This window comes from Rhinatrema bivittatum, chromosome 15 (assembly GCF_901001135.1).
Source record: "Rhinatrema bivittatum chromosome 15, aRhiBiv1.1, whole genome shotgun sequence".
Taxonomy (NCBI): Eukaryota; Metazoa; Chordata; class Amphibia; order Gymnophiona; family Rhinatrematidae; genus Rhinatrema; species Rhinatrema bivittatum.
Window position 1 is genome coordinate 24,758,503 of NC_042629.1, and position 17,647 is coordinate 24,776,149.

The 17,647-nt window shown below is 42.3% G+C and overlaps 1 protein-coding gene across 11 annotated transcripts in view; it reads right to left on the reverse strand.

Moving 5' to 3' along the window:
* The window catches only part of PHLDB2 (pleckstrin homology like domain family B member 2), a 99,834-nt gene that overhangs the window by 23,488 nt on the left and 58,699 nt on the right, over nucleotides 1-17,647 (reverse strand). For 7 of the 11 annotated variants that reach the window (XM_029579115.1, XM_029579122.1, XM_029579120.1 and 4 more), the window contains 6 exons: nucleotides 10,948-11,076; nucleotides 7,332-7,487; nucleotides 5,869-5,979; nucleotides 4,327-4,416; nucleotides 2,352-2,480; nucleotides 1,379-1,537 (listed from right to left, as the gene is read on the reverse strand). In XM_029579115.1, the coding sequence (XP_029434975.1) occupies nucleotides 1,379-1,537; nucleotides 2,352-2,480; nucleotides 4,327-4,416; nucleotides 5,869-5,979; nucleotides 7,332-7,487; nucleotides 10,948-11,076 (774 nt within the window). The remainder of the gene's footprint in view (nucleotides 1-1,378; nucleotides 1,538-2,351; nucleotides 2,481-4,326; nucleotides 4,417-5,868; nucleotides 5,980-7,331; nucleotides 7,488-10,947; nucleotides 11,077-17,647) is intronic. The other 4 variants (XM_029579117.1, XM_029579118.1, XM_029579125.1 and 1 more) reach the window with 4 other exon arrangements.

Below are 17,647 nucleotides of genomic sequence, written 5' to 3' on the forward strand. Positions count from 1 at the left end.
GCATGGAGGGGGGGAGGGGGGGGAGGCTGGGATCTGGAGGCCTCTGCTAGGCATGGAGGGGGGGAGGGGGGGGAGGCTGGGATCTGGAGGCCTCTGCTAGGCATGGAGGGGGGAGGGGGGGGAGGCTGGGATCTGGAGGCCTCTGCTAGGCATGGAGGGGGGGAGGGGGGGGAGGCTGGGATCTGGAGGCCTCTGCTAGGCATGGGGGATGAGGCTGAAATTCCTCAAAGGTCTATGGAGGTCAATGCTGTGGTGGAGTTGGGAAGTTTTATAAACCATTCTAGCTCACAGATTAATCAGAGAAATGCTCGCTTTCTGCACTCCCTGCAGGAAAGGTGGGAAATGCTGATTTTCTGCAAGGACACGGGAGGGGCTTGAGGACATCTGGGTTAGACGACAAGCCCTAAACAATTACGGGTGAATTTTAAAAGCCCTACGCGCGCCAAAGCCAGGAGACATGCGTGGGTATCAGCCCAGCGAGTGCCGAGCGGATTTTAAGAGGCGCCTGGGGCCGCACATATATTTCACAGTACTTGAGTAAAAAATGGTTTTTTTTTATGAAGGGGGCAGGGTGTGGGCGTGGGCTGGGGCATGAGCGTGCCAGGAAATACGAATGGAGCCAGCGCGCGCCAGGGACCCTACCTGCGTCACTTTACTTCTGCAAGTCATTAAACAAAAATAAGCAGGCGAATCAGCGGGGTTTTAAGGGTCGGGGCTAATAGGGTAAGAGGGAGGCTAATTAGCTGGGGGGGTTTAGGAAGTCCTCTCCTTTACTGGGGCGAATTGGGAACAAACTGGGAACACAGGTAATTGCATCAGCGCATGTATCTACTAAAATCCACCCCACTTACGCGATTGAGACGGCATTTGCCCACACATGTGCGCATCAATGTCAAATTGTTCGCACATGTACACACGCATTGCTGATTTTATACTGTACGCGCATATGTTATAAAATCACCATGTCTTATGCGTGCAAAGCAGCCAATGCACACGCGTGCTTCCACGTGCAGGTCTTAAAATTCACCTTTTGGTGAGTTTAAGACAAATTATTTACGAGTCTGTGGGTGGAAAACATTTTAAAATGTCATATTTGTTTTCCAAGTTATTATATAATGTGAGTTACCATTGCCAAGTGGGTTTTCACAGCTGGAATAAGCATGAAAAGCTGAAACCTCTTACTGCCTGTTCCAATGGAAGCAGAACATAATTTTCAACCTGTGTCTTCACCGTTTTTTAGGGAAAGCTCAGTAAAGCTTTTAACTAACTGAACTATATACATTTACAGCCCTAGAAAGTAGCCAAGATGCATGAAAAAAAAGTGTACCATCATGCTTTTTTTTTTTTTCTGGCACAAACTCTGCAAGCTGTAGGTTACCTGCCGCTGCCTGCGGTGTTTCTTTACTGGAAGAGGTGGAGGAGTGTCCGGTAACGGAGAAGGGTGTTCATAGGAAAGCACGAGCTCAGGCCAGTGCACAGGCAAAGGAGAAAGAGTGCAAAAGGACACGCAACCAGAACAGAGCGCAGAGCCCAGCAGCTTCACGGGAAAAAGAAAACACACACCACGTTTTTCTACCAGCCTGCCCTTGTTAAAAACCACACCAAAAAGAAAAATGCAATCTAGGAAAATTCTCATTTTCTAGGGGCTCTGATTTTAATCGGTCAAGCGCACCACCCAAAACTACTGGTCAAAGCACTGAGAAAGCCGATATAGGACGCTTTATAGTGAGAAATCTGCAGGAAAACAGATCTGCAGAAAGTATTTTCCCTAGCAAATTTACAGCGACAAAATGAACAAAGGCAATAACAGAAAATGAATAGAGGGGCATGCAAGTTTTTCCCGTTTGTCCAAATATTATTTCAAAGACAGAACTTGTTTGCATTGTGCATCCAAAGGATGCGAGTTACACAAATAAACAATGTTCTTTTCTAAAAGAGATTATATGCAAATGCTTGCTTCCTGATCTTCTAGTCATATTTGCCCAAATAAACCTTTAAAACAAAATTCATGACTAAGGTACGAATTTCTGAATTTGCAGTTAGTGAGTGACACTCAGGTAATTTTCACCTAAAAAGAGCAGAGGCGCTAATCCAAATGTGGGTACAAAATCAAATAAAAACAAAAATAAAAAAACATTCACCTTTTATTGATCATAACCTCTGATGAAGGCCCCCCCCCTGAAAAAAGTCAAAATGTTGGGGAGCGAGATCAATAAGACGCGAATGCCTCCTCCTCAACTTTCACTCAGAAATTGTTCTCGGAGTACGTTTCTCCCTCGCTGTAAACCGCACCCATCCTCTGAAACGTGCCCGGTGAAAACGTGCTATAAAGAAAAGGCGCGCGGACAAACCTCTTTGTTTTGGGAGTGGCCCAGCAGCCCAGAGGTGGCAGCACCCGCATCGGTGGGGGTCTGAGTGGAAGGGGGAACGCTCTCGGGGCTGTCGCACGATTCGTTAAGGTCACTTACACTGACACAGCCCTAAAAGGAGGAATGCAGATGTTAACAAGGAGAAAGAAGCGTGATTGGGCCAGGTCATGCAAGGGAATTAACAACCTCCGGCAGTAAGAAGGGTTAGTTCAGCGTGACACAGCTCCAACGTCTGTGGGTATTAATCGAAGTTTCATTAAGCAGGAAAATCTGAAATTCAGAAGGCAAATGTTAAAAAAAACAAAAAAACAGCAAAACTTAAAATAAGCTGAAAGAAAAATTGTCCATTCGTTCCACACTGTGTTTTAATTGTTCTTACACCGGAAAGCAGAACTGCTGAGGTTTGCAGACAGACAGTTATGAAAATTAAAAATATGAATTGTTCACAAAGGGCAGATTAAAGAGGATTTGATAGCCTGCATAGTGACACTTCCTCGAGACAAACCCCTGTTTGTTTTATCAAATGCACGTGGAATACCCTTCCACCTGGGTGGAATTCACATCCCATAATGAAGAAAATTACCATGTTTCCATGTTTATCTATCTACTAATTCTTAGAAAGTTCTGGCCACATTACTTTGGATCGCTGTATTCTCCCCTCCAAAACCAAGCGCTCCGGAGCATTGCTGCTCCTGTGGGAAGGACCAAAGATGCCTGCAGTCTCCATCCCAGACACAAGGTGGCACTAACGCTCCATCTTATTTAGAGGCTGCTACTCACCAGAATTCTCTTCAAAATTGAAAGGCAGGCTGTTATGGTATCCAGCCGACCCAATACCTTTAGACATGGTGAAAAGGTTGTTACTAATGGTCTGTCTGATAAAGAGGTGAATACATGCTTTTGAGCCTGATTGATAACCAGTGCAAGTGTGATATCAAGCACAGTATTTTGGGAACACTTTTTTTTATCATAACTAAGCAATAAAACCCAATGCAGAGATCACGCACCAACTGGTTAATGACAGCAATGGAGTGACCTGGCCAAGTACGCTGAAAACATGTCATACTACCAAGTCGCACACACCCACCCACAAAAGATTTTATTGCAATTCTTAAACTAGGTTTGTTGCTTTAGATAGAATTTCAAATATTTGAGCTGGGTGATCGAACTTTCAGTGCACACCCTGCAGGAGTGTACACACGCAGCCATGCTACCATCTTTCTCTGAACCGGGCACTGGCATTTCATGCAATTAAACTTGCAGCAAGAGTCTCCCAGGCTACTCAGAAGAGTGCCGAAGAACGATGTGCAAGAATGCAAAATAAACAAAATCCAGACAGCACAGGTTTCTGAACTCAAGACAACGAGTGGCCACGTGCAGAAAACCTAACAGTATAATGCTAAAAATAAGGGTACCCCAGTGCCCGAGAAAAATCTTCTCCACACCTTAATACATGTATTCACGGCTAGTCTTTACTTTGCAAGGAAACTAAAGCCCTTAAAAAGCTCGTTCTTCCGGAGTCTGACATAATTAGCGGTGGAGAAATAAGATCTGAGTTCAGGTTTAGGGCTGCCCCAGGTTCCTGCTCAGTAAGCGGTTCTGAGTGCCCCTGGATTAACCCCCTCGGTTTCCTGTAACAGGAATTCATTTGCTCCCCCGGATTGCTGCGGTGGAAGAGGAATTCTGTTCAACTGAGAATCTCATCTCCAGAATAAATGCAAGCGATTTATTAAAGAACGGGAAGCGTGACCATCGAAAAGTAAAAAAAACAAAACGTCCCACGTCTAGTCCACTGCTGCGTCAGTAAGGAATAAACTCTCTCTGGTAAGTGCGAGCACAGTACCCGATTAAATGTGAGATAAAGACTCCCAGTCATCCTTTCATATAAACATGGTTGCAGGGGAAATCAAACGATTGTAATCCAGGGGACAGGATAGCAAGCCATGACCTTGGTTACCTCTTTTAGGCTGCTGGGGTTGACAGGAAATCCTTTCCCTCCTGTAAGATTGGCATATTTCTTCTCCAAATGACAGAGATTCTCCTTCTCCTGTCAGCAGCAGAAAAACACACTTTATAAAACAGCACTTTACTAAAATAAAAACGTTTTTGAAACCCCACAAAAGAATTCTGGGCCGAGTTACAGCAGCAAGCTGGAGTTTGCTACAAGCAGATGGGACCGTGAGCAGAATTAATGAGGACCCACACCCGCTGCAGATTTCAATGAGAGGGATTTCTATTTCTTCTTTCATCCATACAGGATCCCAAATGCACTGGGAGAGTCATTTCCAAAGGCATTCCCATGGATAAAATTCTGCTTTACATGTGGAAATGGCTTGTTAGTGAATTGTCTGCCTGATAGGAGGGTCATCCTTCCGTGCGGGTGTCCTGTTCTCGGGTAAGGGGGGGCGGGGGCAGAGAGAGAGGGTGGTCTGGATGTTCAAAAGTATGATGTCATCTAAAATTTCCTGCATACAAATTAGATGGTGTAATTGTACACAGGCAGTTTTGAGGGGGGGGGGGTAATTTTCAAAGAGAATATTCACATGTAAGTTTGCTTTGAAAATCGGTGTAACATATGTCTATTTGCTGATTTTCTTATGTGGATTGTTACAAAATTACCCCCTTAGTGATCAACTGAGCATAGACTGGAGGTGCATAAGCTCAGCTACCCCTGGAGAGAGGCTAGCACAACAACTATTGCAAGGAAGGGCAATTCACAGGAGTTTCTGAGGATAAAGGGGCAAGAGAGTCACATCATTGTAATTATTAGCCATTTATATATGCACAAACTGAAGCACAGGTAGATAACGTCGCAGTCAGTGGCAGAATGGGAATTTAACCTTTAGAGCTGCTGATTACCATTCCTAGGCTCTCACAACTAGATCTTACTACGTTCTAGATCAGAGGTCCCATCTCCAGTCCAGCTGTGCTACTAATGGCTCTGAGTTTCAGAATCTGCCAGTGAATATTCATGAGCTATAATTTGCATACATTTGGTCCGTGTTTACTATCCTGAAATCCAAACCTGTTGCTGGTTCTCGAGAACCAGAGTTGGGGACCGCTGATCTAGATCCAGACCCCAGTCATGAACTGGCAGACTGAACCTGAGTGAGCAGGAGATCCAGATTACTTAATCCTCCTTCAATCACATTTCTACACTGGACTCTAATTCGCTATTGATGGAAAATCCTGGAAAGCGAACAGAAATCAGAAATCTGCTGAAATCTTTTTTGCTCACACATTCATTTCATATTTTGTTCCCCAAAGTTTCTTTATGTGCTTTAGGAATTAAATGAGTGTATATCGTCCTCAATGCACACAATAACTAGACAAAAAGTGAGCCACCGTTCAAAAAATATTTTAAATATGCCAGACAGCTTTGATAGACACAATCGCCAGACAGATTGTTTTAAAAGTAGCATTTGGAAAGATCTGGAAGAGGACAGAGCAGGAATGTTGGAGCCCTCCATACACAAACACCAGGAAGCCCGGGTCTTACCCTGTGCAGCATTAACATCAGATTGCTCTTCTCCTTCAAGAAATGATCCTGCTCCCTCTGGGCTTGCTGGACAATCTGACTGGTCTGCTTTTTCAAGGCACCAATCTTCTCCTGAAAGCAGAGCACAAGTGCCGCGTTGTACCTTGAGATGCGCTCATAACAGGGGATGTTCCCGTTCTAGTAAAACCAGACCCATAACTCTGCATTTTACATTCACATCTGCAAACACCCCCACGGATGATACGTCCTTAGATACGAATATACATACACATCTCTCTCTCTGATACAGGTATATATCTATATATCTATCACCATTGTCTTGTGACAAGATCTGTTCAGCCCTGTCACCTGAACTCCCTAGGGTGCCAGAACAATGAACTTGATCAGTATGCTTCTACTTTCTGTCCAGTTATTAAAGCAAACCCCGCACCTCTGTGGTCTATGAGTTCTCCTTACGATATGGACCTATAGCGAGAACATTTAAATAAAACCTTTCAGAACCTGCTTGCACTCTAGTCCAAGATTTCTAAACTCTGCTTTGTGGGCACAGGACTTTGTTAGGAATTGTTTAAAATAGCGCAAGGGTAAAATTGACGCGTAAACTCCAAAAAAAATGAATCAAGCAACTCAACGTTGCCTGCCCCACACTTCAAGGCAGGGTAGATACTGTGATGGAGCCTTCAGTCCATAAGATGTACTAGACATCCATACAAACATTTAGGGGGTCAACATTCAGCCGCTGAATGGCTAGTTAAATTAGCCAGACAGACTTAAAAGGGATACTCAGTGATGTGGCTGCGCTGCTGAATATACCCGGCTAAGTTAAAGTTAGCTGGACATGTGTATCCAGCTAACTTTAGACTTGCCCTAAGGTGCGTCTAGAGTTAACCGGCTAACTCTGCTCCTCCCCGGAACGCCTGCCTCCCGCCCCGGGAATGCCCTCAATTTATAGAGCTACATTCTAGCTGGATAGCGAGTTATATTTTTCTGCTCCTGAGACACTCATTAGGACTTCTGCCAGGCAGCAGCAAACTCTGTGCATGATCCTACAGAGAGTCAAAGATTTTCAGTTCCTCGGGGGGGAGAATAATTGGCACTTGTTGAACTTTTATTTATTTACACTTCTGTGCAAAACCAAACTTTATGGTTCTATTACGAGGCTTCATAAATAAGGTCCATAGTCCAGTGGCCGATGGCAATAATTAAACTCTTGATCGGTTGGTTAAACTTGTTTTTCATCAAAAGGTGGCCTCATGTCCATCAGGTTTCAGAGGGATTTACGATGCATTAGCCATAGGTTTGGTGTCACAGTAATTTCTTTCCTGTAGATCATTACCAAGCCACTAGATCAAAGCAGGAGTTTTAATCAGAAGTGTACTGTTAAATCAACATTTATGCAAAAACAATAGCTTTTTTTTTTTTTTAGGAGGTAAACACCCTGGCTTATAGGGTAGTGTGCGTACCTTCCTGGTGACGGAGGTGCGCTGATACTCTGCCACTTCCCGCAGGAGTTGCTGGGTCAGCGTCTCCTTCTCCTCATCCAGTCGGCTCTCGTGCTCCAGCTGCTGGAACTCCAGATCTTCAAAACTTTTGCTCTCCACCTCCAGGAGCTCGGCATCCTTTACAGAACACAAAGCAGCACTGCATCAATACATTTTCACTCACGCCAAAGCCGACAGTCCACTACCTGTCCTGAAACTGCTACCCAGGCTAATCTAGCTTTACAACAATGTAGAAAGTTTGCTCATCAGCAAACTTTAATTCATAGAGAGAGAGAGAGAGAGAGAGAAAGACGTTTGTGGTGATTAAAGTCCAAAAGCATGGATTTGGATGGGGTTTGAACTGGGTCTTTAGTAAAGTTTACAAACTGACTGATTACTGCTGCACCTTGGGAAATGATGCTCAGTAAATAAGTCCATCACCAGAATTGGGCAGTGTCATTCACTTTTTTTTACACGTCTCTCTCTCACATTAGTCTCACTACATCTGAATAAATTATAACTATAGTGGATACTCTAGGTCCTTTTAGCCTTTAACAGATCCACACTCAGATGTTATCAGTTTTATTACATTTCCATAAGGGTAAGCATGCATGTGACCCAATGGTTTTTTTTAATGGACAACTGTGGCAAAGATCTGGGTACACCGGCTGATGGCACAGGTAGAGCCTCAGAAAAACGATGGCTGCCAGCATCGACCTGCATTACCCTTCACCGCAACTGGAGAAAACAGGAATTACTGAAGAAGATCATGCAAGAAGCCTAAGGCCTCCCAATACACCTTACTTGGCCATGGTCTGAAAACCCAAACTGGAGAAAGACGAGATCCACAGCAGTAATCCAAGAGGAGTCCGACTGCAAAGACCATGGAATGCCTTTCCATAAGAAGCCACACATGTGTCCATCTTTTTCTGTTTTGTTCTGCTTGTATTACACCCATTAGGAAGAGAAATTCCAGAGCAATTTACCTAGGTAAATGGGTAGTTACCCAAGTAGATTGCCCTGATTGAAAATTGATCCCCTTACCATGGATCAAAGCACTTGCAGGCTTTAAGTGAATTAAAAAGAAGGGGTTATTATGCGTTTAGGTTGGGGGAATAAATAGTGCGCATGCATTTACTTTTTCACACGTACATACACTGTTTGACCCCAAATTTTCACCCTCAGGGAGAGCAAGAAAACTTGAGCAATCACCCTTTAGAAATCAGCTAACAAGATAACATGTGCACGAACTGTGCACACAGCTTGCAACAGCACAGTCTATTCGTTTCATTTTCTATGCGCTTGATGCTTATAAAGAAATAAAATACAAAATGCGACAAAAAAACCAGAATGAAACAAAGAAAAAACAGATTAAAATTATACCTATGAGGCAGATTCTCCTAACTTTGAGAGCTGAGCCCCTAAATTTCCCCTTTTGAAAATTTACTAACGCTGAGTATGGAAATTCTCTTGGAAAAAGCTACGTGCAAACAGCAGGTATAATTGTGTGCATGTACTTTTACCAGGATAATTTTCAAAGAAGATTTATGAATGTAAAACTGCTTTGAAAATTGGTGTAACTTATGTTCATAATTGCCAGCTAAATCATGTGCAGTGTTACAAAATTACCTTCTGCATGTCTAAGGTATTATCTTTTTCCTACATGTTTCTCATAGACCTGTGAAATTCAGGCTCTGGCACGTAAGCAAAAGAAAAAAAAAATGTAAATATATAACAGATTGTCAATGTGCAAGTGAACGCATAAATATCCGGTAGTGGTCCTGAGTGCAAGCAAGACACGAATGGGGAATACTTTAGTAGTCAGCAAAGGCAACACATGCAAGTGATTATCATTAAGATCAAAGATGTTAACGGCCATGAACAAGACTTCCTGAAACCTATAACAAAGGAGCGGGGCTAGCTTAGTGGTTAGAGTACTAGGCTGGGTGCCAAGAGATCCGTGTTCAAATCCTGCTTCTACCCCTGCCACTCACAAATCCCGTCGTCTCCCTGGGCCTCAGCCTGGAAGATCCTCAGGACCGGAAGCTGGACGTAATTTAGTCTGCCATTTGCGATGTGTGTTTTACAAAGATGGGTGGATCTCAAATATGTGATGTCCTGGAGAAATCGAGAGAGGTAATAAGTCTGATGGGAGCCACAAAAGTCTCACACAGCACTTCCCTAGTGTGAAACACCCTGAATCCCCCTCTGCACAGCGCCCAAAACACCCCCATCTCTGTGCTGAGGTGGCGTTTTTAGATGGACACCAGCTGGTACCTTTGTGCCCGTGCGAGTTTATCTAATCTTTGCGCAGGTCTCGCTGTGCTCAGGTGGGAAACAGCCCGTTAACACCGCTCACATCTTTTTTTCTGTGTAAGGAAACTCCTCGAGGTTTCGTCTTATCCAAGAGTCCAAAGACTTTTAAAACAATGCATTGGAGGGCAATTTATGAAGCAATCATCGCGGGTTAAAGACCCCAGGGATGCCGTCTGGAGCTTGCCCTCCCCCCTCAGCACATGGATCCCAGAGGGCAGGCCTGGGGGAGGTGAGGAGTGGGCAGAGAGTGCCCTTTCAACCCTGCTCACACTGCTTTCCAGGAAAAAGAAAAAAGGTCGCTGCCCATCTCTGCAGGCGCTCTCCACCTGGGGCACAAGTGCGCGGAGCCATCTGCTTTGAAAATCAGGACGAAGTCCGTGGGTTAAAAGTACCCGCAGGCTTCGTCTCAATGCAAATATTCTGAATATTGGACCCCCCCATAAAGTGCATTAAAAAAAAAAAATCAACTGCTATGGACAGTCCAAAGTTTTCCCTCGTGATGCACCAAAAAGATCGATCGCCAGAGAAAATCCCAAACTCATGCACAAACACCCCTCCCCCCAGCTCCTACTTCTGCAGTAAAACTCTCAGTCAAAGGCCACCCCCCGCCGTTTCCTAACACACACACACTCCGTGCTGTACACGAGCGTGCTAGGCTTACCTGCCCCCCCGTCCCCCGTGAGCGGGCCTGACAGAACTGCAGTCCGGGTCAGGGTGGCCACGCAGCGCTAGGGTTTCGCACTAAGGCAATACTGTGTGAGACCTTTTGCCCATCCTGTATAATTCTTAGGATTTGCTGATTTGCCTTGCTCTGTTTGGTATCAGTTGCATGGATCCGTGGGCAAGCTGCTTGTTCTTCTATGCTAAGTTCTCTTCTAAAGACACCGGGGCAGTTCCAGCTGGGACCCCTGCCCCAGAGTCACAGGAGAAACGGGTCTGAGCTGGCAGGGTTGCTTATTCAGTTACTGCAGGGGCAATCCCTTTTTTACTGGACTGACCAGAGCCTGCTTGACTAGCTTTTCGGAGTTACGCTGCCCTCATCACGAGCAGGACGACACTACCTGAACATGGCTTCGCCTCTGTCCACTGTGTTTTCACTCGATGAAGGAAGCGTTAACTCGCAAAAGCTCGTTAAGCGGCGCATTCAGTCAAGTCCAATACAAAAAGTTACCGTTTGATATAAAATTTTCTTGCCTCCTAATCTGGTCTGGCACAGCAAAGCGCAGTATTAAAAAAGTAAAATGATAAACTAGTGATGAATGCTTAAAACTTTGCTACTGACCCTCTTCAGCTGCTGCTGTAACTGTTCCCTCATGGACTCGGGGCAATTATGAAGCTGGGTCTTCTGCTCGGAGTAAAGCTCCTGCAGCCTTTCTAGCTTTCCCCTCTCAGCATCAAGCTTTAATTTCTCCTGAGGTATGAATCAGAAAACGAAGGAGCCTGTTAGCAGCGGTTAAGACAACAGAGGGGGGTGACAAAAACATTAGTAATGACTCCTGAAGTGGCCCGGGGGAGCAGGTCACACCAGCAGACGCTGAAAGGCGACAAAAGCAAGCAAAGCGGTTTCCATTCGCTGGATTAATGCTCAGCCGGCTACAGGAGTGAATGTCTGAACGTGGGGAGGATTCCCACTAACATTAACTGCGGAAAGGTTCAGCTCCCACCGGACAGGCTGCTTGTGACAGAAATATTAAGACTCTTGGTAAGCCCCCTGCAGCTGTCTTGTTTAATGTTTAGCATCTGTATAACTTTGTGCAGCTCGTATATCCCCGCATCCCCTCTGTCGCGGTGCTGGGTGGGCTGCTCCAGCTCTAAAAACGTGGAGGACCACGGAGGCCTGAACGCTCCTCGGGTCCACTTCTAGGCAGAAGATGCCCACAAGTGCTGCGTTTTATGCTGGTCCATCCATTCATGAAACCATTGGCACACACGCAGCCCGAGTGCGTTTAGCCTCCTTATGGAGTCCGAGGCTAAAATACCATCACAGGTTTGTCGTGGACCCACATAAACATCTTTGAAAATTCAGAAAAATCTCTCTCTACAAAATTGAAATCTCTTTTTTTTTTTTTTGTACATGTTAACTTTACTTGTCGCCAGTGTCACCAGAGGAAGTGGGATGTTTATGCCAATTTCCCAATGTCCACTTTTCAAGGAGAGTATATAGAAATGTTTCCTGCTCCTACGCAGTTTGCAAGACTAAAAGCTACTGGAGTTTGAGAAGCAGGATAAACCTACGGAGTTTGCATTCATTAGGCCACCCGAGCCACTAATGACCCTTTCCCCACGAAGCCATTCAAACTGGTCACAGGCAGTGGAAGCGTAATAAATCCTCCGTGCAATTTTCCAGAATGGCCTGCCGATATTTCACTCCCCTTTAAGTGAGGCACCCAGGAAAGAGCGGATGATAAAACCCACAAGCTGGTTGGGCCTCTGAGTCAGACATTAGCTCTGACACGGTTTGTGAAGGGGGAACCCTCCCAGTCTGCGGAGAGAGAAGGAACCTGGTCGCACATCATTAGTCAGCGTCTACCTTTGCACTTAGCTCTAAAACAGGTCTGTACCAAGCCTCTAGGGATTAAGGGGAGAGAGGGAGGGAGGGAGGAAAGACAACGTTCTCAAACAGAAGAAAAAAATGCAAAGAAGTTAAGCAGTCCTTTTAACATCTGGAGGGGGAACCCCCCTGTGATCTTGAAAGTTCTTCTACAAAACGTCACAGGTTTAAGGGGTTTTAATGGCTGAGCCCCTATTATGGGAGAATCAGAGGCCATGGGCACAAGAAACCGCCTGCTAGAGGCAGAGGCACAGAGCCACCCATGAAAGTCTGATATTTCACGTTCTGGAGTTCCCGATTGCAGGACAAGGTTGCCCTAATGCAATAAGGGAGAATATAAAATCAAGAGAGACTGCCAGTCTTGGAAGTGAAGGGGCAGCAGCTCCGCATTTCTCCCAGAGATGACTTTTTTTTTTTTTTTTTTTTTTTTAATACATTCACTCATGCCCTGAAGTCCTCTCATTTATCCCTCTGGACTCCTCCCCTCCTTTGTGAGTTTCCTGCGCCGGTGATCACAGTGGTCAGCGGGGGGTCTTGTGCGCTTCTGCCAAAGGCAGGCACTGCAGCGGCCTGCCCCCAGCACTACACCTCCCATCGGGAGCTGCACGGACGCACTGAGGGCTGTGGATCCAAATATGGGCAGAACCATGCGGTCCCAGCCGGAGCATTCTGTGGATCTTCTAGCAGAGCTGCTCGTCAAAAGCTCTGCACAAATGCGGCAAGAACGTGCAGAACAGAAAAATCAGGACTTGTTAGGAAGGAATTTAAGCTGCTTTGGTTTACAGAACATTTCTCAAGCACCTTGAGTTCATGCTCAGTAACAAACATGCCCAACGGCCTTGGCCCCACCATCACTGTAGAATATCATCCATCGCTACACACGAGGAAAAGCAGACAGCCGGTATTCCAAGCCTACAACATGCATGCATACATATATAGCAGTGACGACAATGAGAATCGGATAAAAGAAAGCCCTTTATTAAAACGCCCGACTCTGGCCGAGTTTCGCTCTTTTTGCACAGAGCTGCCTCAGGGGCAACTAGAAATGGACATATAAATAATTAATATACATATATATGAAATAAAACAATATTTAACATAAATGAATAAAAAACTGAATATAAAAATATATTAATTTGAATTATGTCATAAAATCATTGTATTATAAATAACATAAAATCAGAAAAATTAATACATATATATGTGTTTGGACTTATGGATACAATAACTTAAAAGACAACATGTATATATGAAAAAATAACTTAAAAGACAACATGTGTATATGAAAAAATAAATAAAATGCAGTGTATCAAGGAGTAAAAAATGTGACAATGTAAAAATGCAAGGAATTGAGAGGTGGTGATCCTGTGTCATATACAATGTATGAAACTATAAACAACATGGAGTCAATAATGGTTTTTGAATAATACAATCATTATATATTTCATGCTTACTTCATTCAAGCAGGACTTGGAAAAGTCAATATCGTATTAATTATCCTAAATATGAAAAAACAAACAAAACAAATGAATATATACAAAAATCAAAAAAATTAAAAGTGAAAAAATGAAAATGACATGAATGTAAATGGCTGTCATGAAAAAAGGAAAAGATAAAAAATGAAAAAAATCAAAAGTGGATTGTTTGAAAGAAAATGTTGGAATAAAAGATGAATGATTAAAGAACCAAAATGACAATGGATGGATAATTGTTAATGTGACTAGAAAAATCTACCTACAACGCAGATGGTTTCACTCTAAAGCAATTAAACTTTCAATATATATGAACTGTAATAAACAAATGATATAAAATGAATGTAGTGTGCTGAAAAACATACAAACGGCTCATTCAACTACTACTGTATGAGCTGCGATAACTATAGTTAGAAAAGTGCTTAATTTTCAATTGCCAACTTAAGATTAATTAAGTACTTACAGAATACGAGAAATGTATGTGTGGAAAATCTATATTATGCTTAGAGATGGCTTATTTACTGACAGAGGATCTTTGATATAAAGCATTGTAAAATCTGATTGCTCGGATGCTGTCTAAACCACCTTGAATATGATATTTACAGGGAAATACGCTAAGCATAGTAAGTAGTAAAATTATTGCAAAATAATGTATGTTGAAAAATTGTACTATAAGCTGGAATAAAACTATTAAAAAGCCTTTTGATTAAAAATCTAACTGTCATCTTTGTCAGGTTAATTGGAAATAATACATGTTAAAATGAAAAAAATGTTTGATAAACATGAGTGAAAAACCAAAATGACAATGGATGGATAATTGGGAAAATCTACCTACAGCACGGATGATTTCACTCCAAAGCAGTTAGACTTTCATTTGTTCACGTAGCGATGCTGTGTGATGTCAGTAATGAAATTGAATGCATTGACTGTAACAAACAAATGGTACGAAATGAATGTAGTATTCAGAACGGCAAAAAACATAAAAACGGCTTATTCAACTACTATTGTATGAGCTGCTCATACAATAGTAGTTGAATAAGCCGTTTTTATGTTTTTTGCCGTTCTGAATACTACATTCATTTCGTACCATTTGTTTGTTACAGTCAATGCATTCAATTTCATTACTGACATCACACAGCATCGCTACGTGAACAAATGAAAGTTACAGTCAATGCATTCAATTTCATTACTGACATCACACAGCATCGCTACGTGAACAAATGAAAGTCTAACTGCTTTGGAGTGAAATCATCCGCGCTGTAGGTAGATTTTCCCAATTATCCATCCATTGTCATTTTGGTTTTTCACTCATGTTTATCAAACATTTTTTTCATTTTAACATGTATTATTTCCAATTAACCTGACAAAGATGACAGTTAGATTTTTAATCAAAAGGCTTTTTAATAGTTTTATTCCAGCTTATAGTACAATTTTTCAACATACATTATTTTGCAATAATTTTACTACTTACTATGCTTAGCGTATTTCCCTGTAAATATCATATTCAAGGTGGTTTAGACAGCATCCGAGCAATCAGATTTTACAATGCTTTATATCAAAGATCCTCTGTCAGTAAATAAGCCATCTCTAAGCATAATATAGATTTTCCACACATACATTTCTCGTATTCTGTAAGTACTTAATTAATCTTAAGTTGGCAATTGAAAATTAAGCACTTTTCTAACTATAGTTATCGCAGCTCATACAGTAGTAGTTGAATGAGCCGTTTGTATGTTTTTCAGCACACTACATTCATTTTATATCATTTGTTTATTACAGTTCATATATATTGAAAGTTTAATTGCTTTAGAGTGAAACCATCTGCGTTGTAGGTAGATTTTTCTAGTCACATTAACAATTATCCATCCATTGTCATTTTGGTTCTTTAATCATTCATCTTTTATTCCAACATTTTCTTTCAAACAATCCACTTTTGATTTTTTTCATTTTTTATTTTTTTACTTTTCCTTTTTTCATGACAGCCATTTACATTCATGTCATTTTCATTTTTTCACTTTTAATTTTTTTGATTTTTGTATATATTCATTTGTTTTGTTTGTTTTTTCATATTTAGGATAATTAATACGATATTGACTTTTCCAAGTCCTGCTTGAATGAAGTAAGCATGAAATATATAATGATTGTATTATTCAAAAACCATTATTGACTCCATGTTGTTTATAGTTTCATACATTGTATATGACACAGGATCACCACCTCTCAATTCCTTGCATTTTTACATTGTCACATTTTTTACTCCTTGATACACTGCATTTTATTTATTTTTTCATATACACATGTTGTCTTTTAAGTTATTTTTTCATATATACATGTTGTCTTTTAAGTTATTGTATCCATAAGTCCAAACACATATATATGTATTAATTTTTCTGATTTTATGTTATTTATAATACAATGATTTTATGACATAATTCAAATTAATATATTTTTATATTCAGTTTTTTATTCATTTATGTTAAATATTGTTTTATTTCATATATATGTATATTAATTATTTATATGTCCATTTCTAGTTGCCCCTGAGGCAGCTCTGTGCAAAAAGAGCGAAACTCGGCCAGAGTCGGGCGTTTTAATAAAGGGCTTTCTTTTATCCGATTCTCATTGTCGTCACTGCTACACAGCTCACTGGATCGGTTACCGATTTGTTTTTTGGGTGCATACATATATAGACACGCGTGTATATACAGTATGCATGAGCACGCACATTCTAAAACTATTCAGTTTAACACAAATAGACGCCATTCCTCTTATTTCACTACCAGAATCTTATCCCCATGTTCCTCTTCTCACCCTCTCACAAGACGTCTACGAATAGTTGCACCTTAAGAGGGAACATGGAAAAACTAAGTAGAGTCACAAGTGCAGATTATAATACATTTGCATACAACTGCCCCCTGATTTTGTGGCAGGGAATTCGTTCCAGTAGGTAGTTACATTCCAGTGATGGGACTTCCCGGCTAGAGAGCAAAGACATTAGGAGACTTGCCTACAAAATTAGGTGGCTGCAGCCATTGCAATAGTCAGGACAGTATTGGGCCAATCTGGCTCATTATTTTAAGTAGAAAAAAGCCTCTGGTGGATTTCCGTGTTTTGGGATGAAAACGGATATTTTTGGGGATCAGACTGTGGCGTGGATCCAGTTTAAGGCTGGAAGATGACAAAAAAAGCAAAATTACAATGCAAGAGCAAAGAAAAAAAGATAGCCATACTAGAGAAACCCAACTAAAATTAAACACTACTGAGATGTAATACACATCATAAAAATACATAAGGAGAAATAAGAAGCGTTAAACAGAGGCAAATTGTTGGAAATCAGATGAACAATCTTCATGGCAAAATGGATCTCTTTCCTGAAATTACTTTTACCCTATTCTAGATTTTCCCGCATGATAGAAGGGCTGAGGATATTATGCCAAGAAGCGCGACACATCATATCGAGCATGGATTTATTGTAATTCATCCTGGTGAGAACGCCGGCAGACAGATACCGGCTGGAGGTGAATCTTACTCCACTGCCTTGGCCGCAGTCCTTCCGAGCCTCCCCGTATCCGTGCTCGCAGCTGGAGCGGTGGGAAAGGCGTGAAAGGACGTTCAAGTCAAAGCCTATGTACCTGCACGTTGGGGAAATCGGTCTCTGCCGTTCTCATCCTCCTCCATAGACGCCGCGATGTACCCTGGGAAACAGCGCCTCCTTCTGTCCTTCCGTGAAAGATTTCTGCCTGCACCCAGGCGCAGTGGCGCTGCAGGAGGAACCTCAGCATGCAGTACCAAGGCATGGCCCCTTTATGTCTAAGCTTGGCTGCTCTAACTAAGAAATTTAGCACAGAGCTCTGTGTAGGGTTTGGCATTTACCTAAAATGTTTCCGTTTGATGGCGTCGCCCTTTATACATACTATTTCTGCGATGGCTCTCAGTAAGGTTCTCCTCTCTTCCTAGAG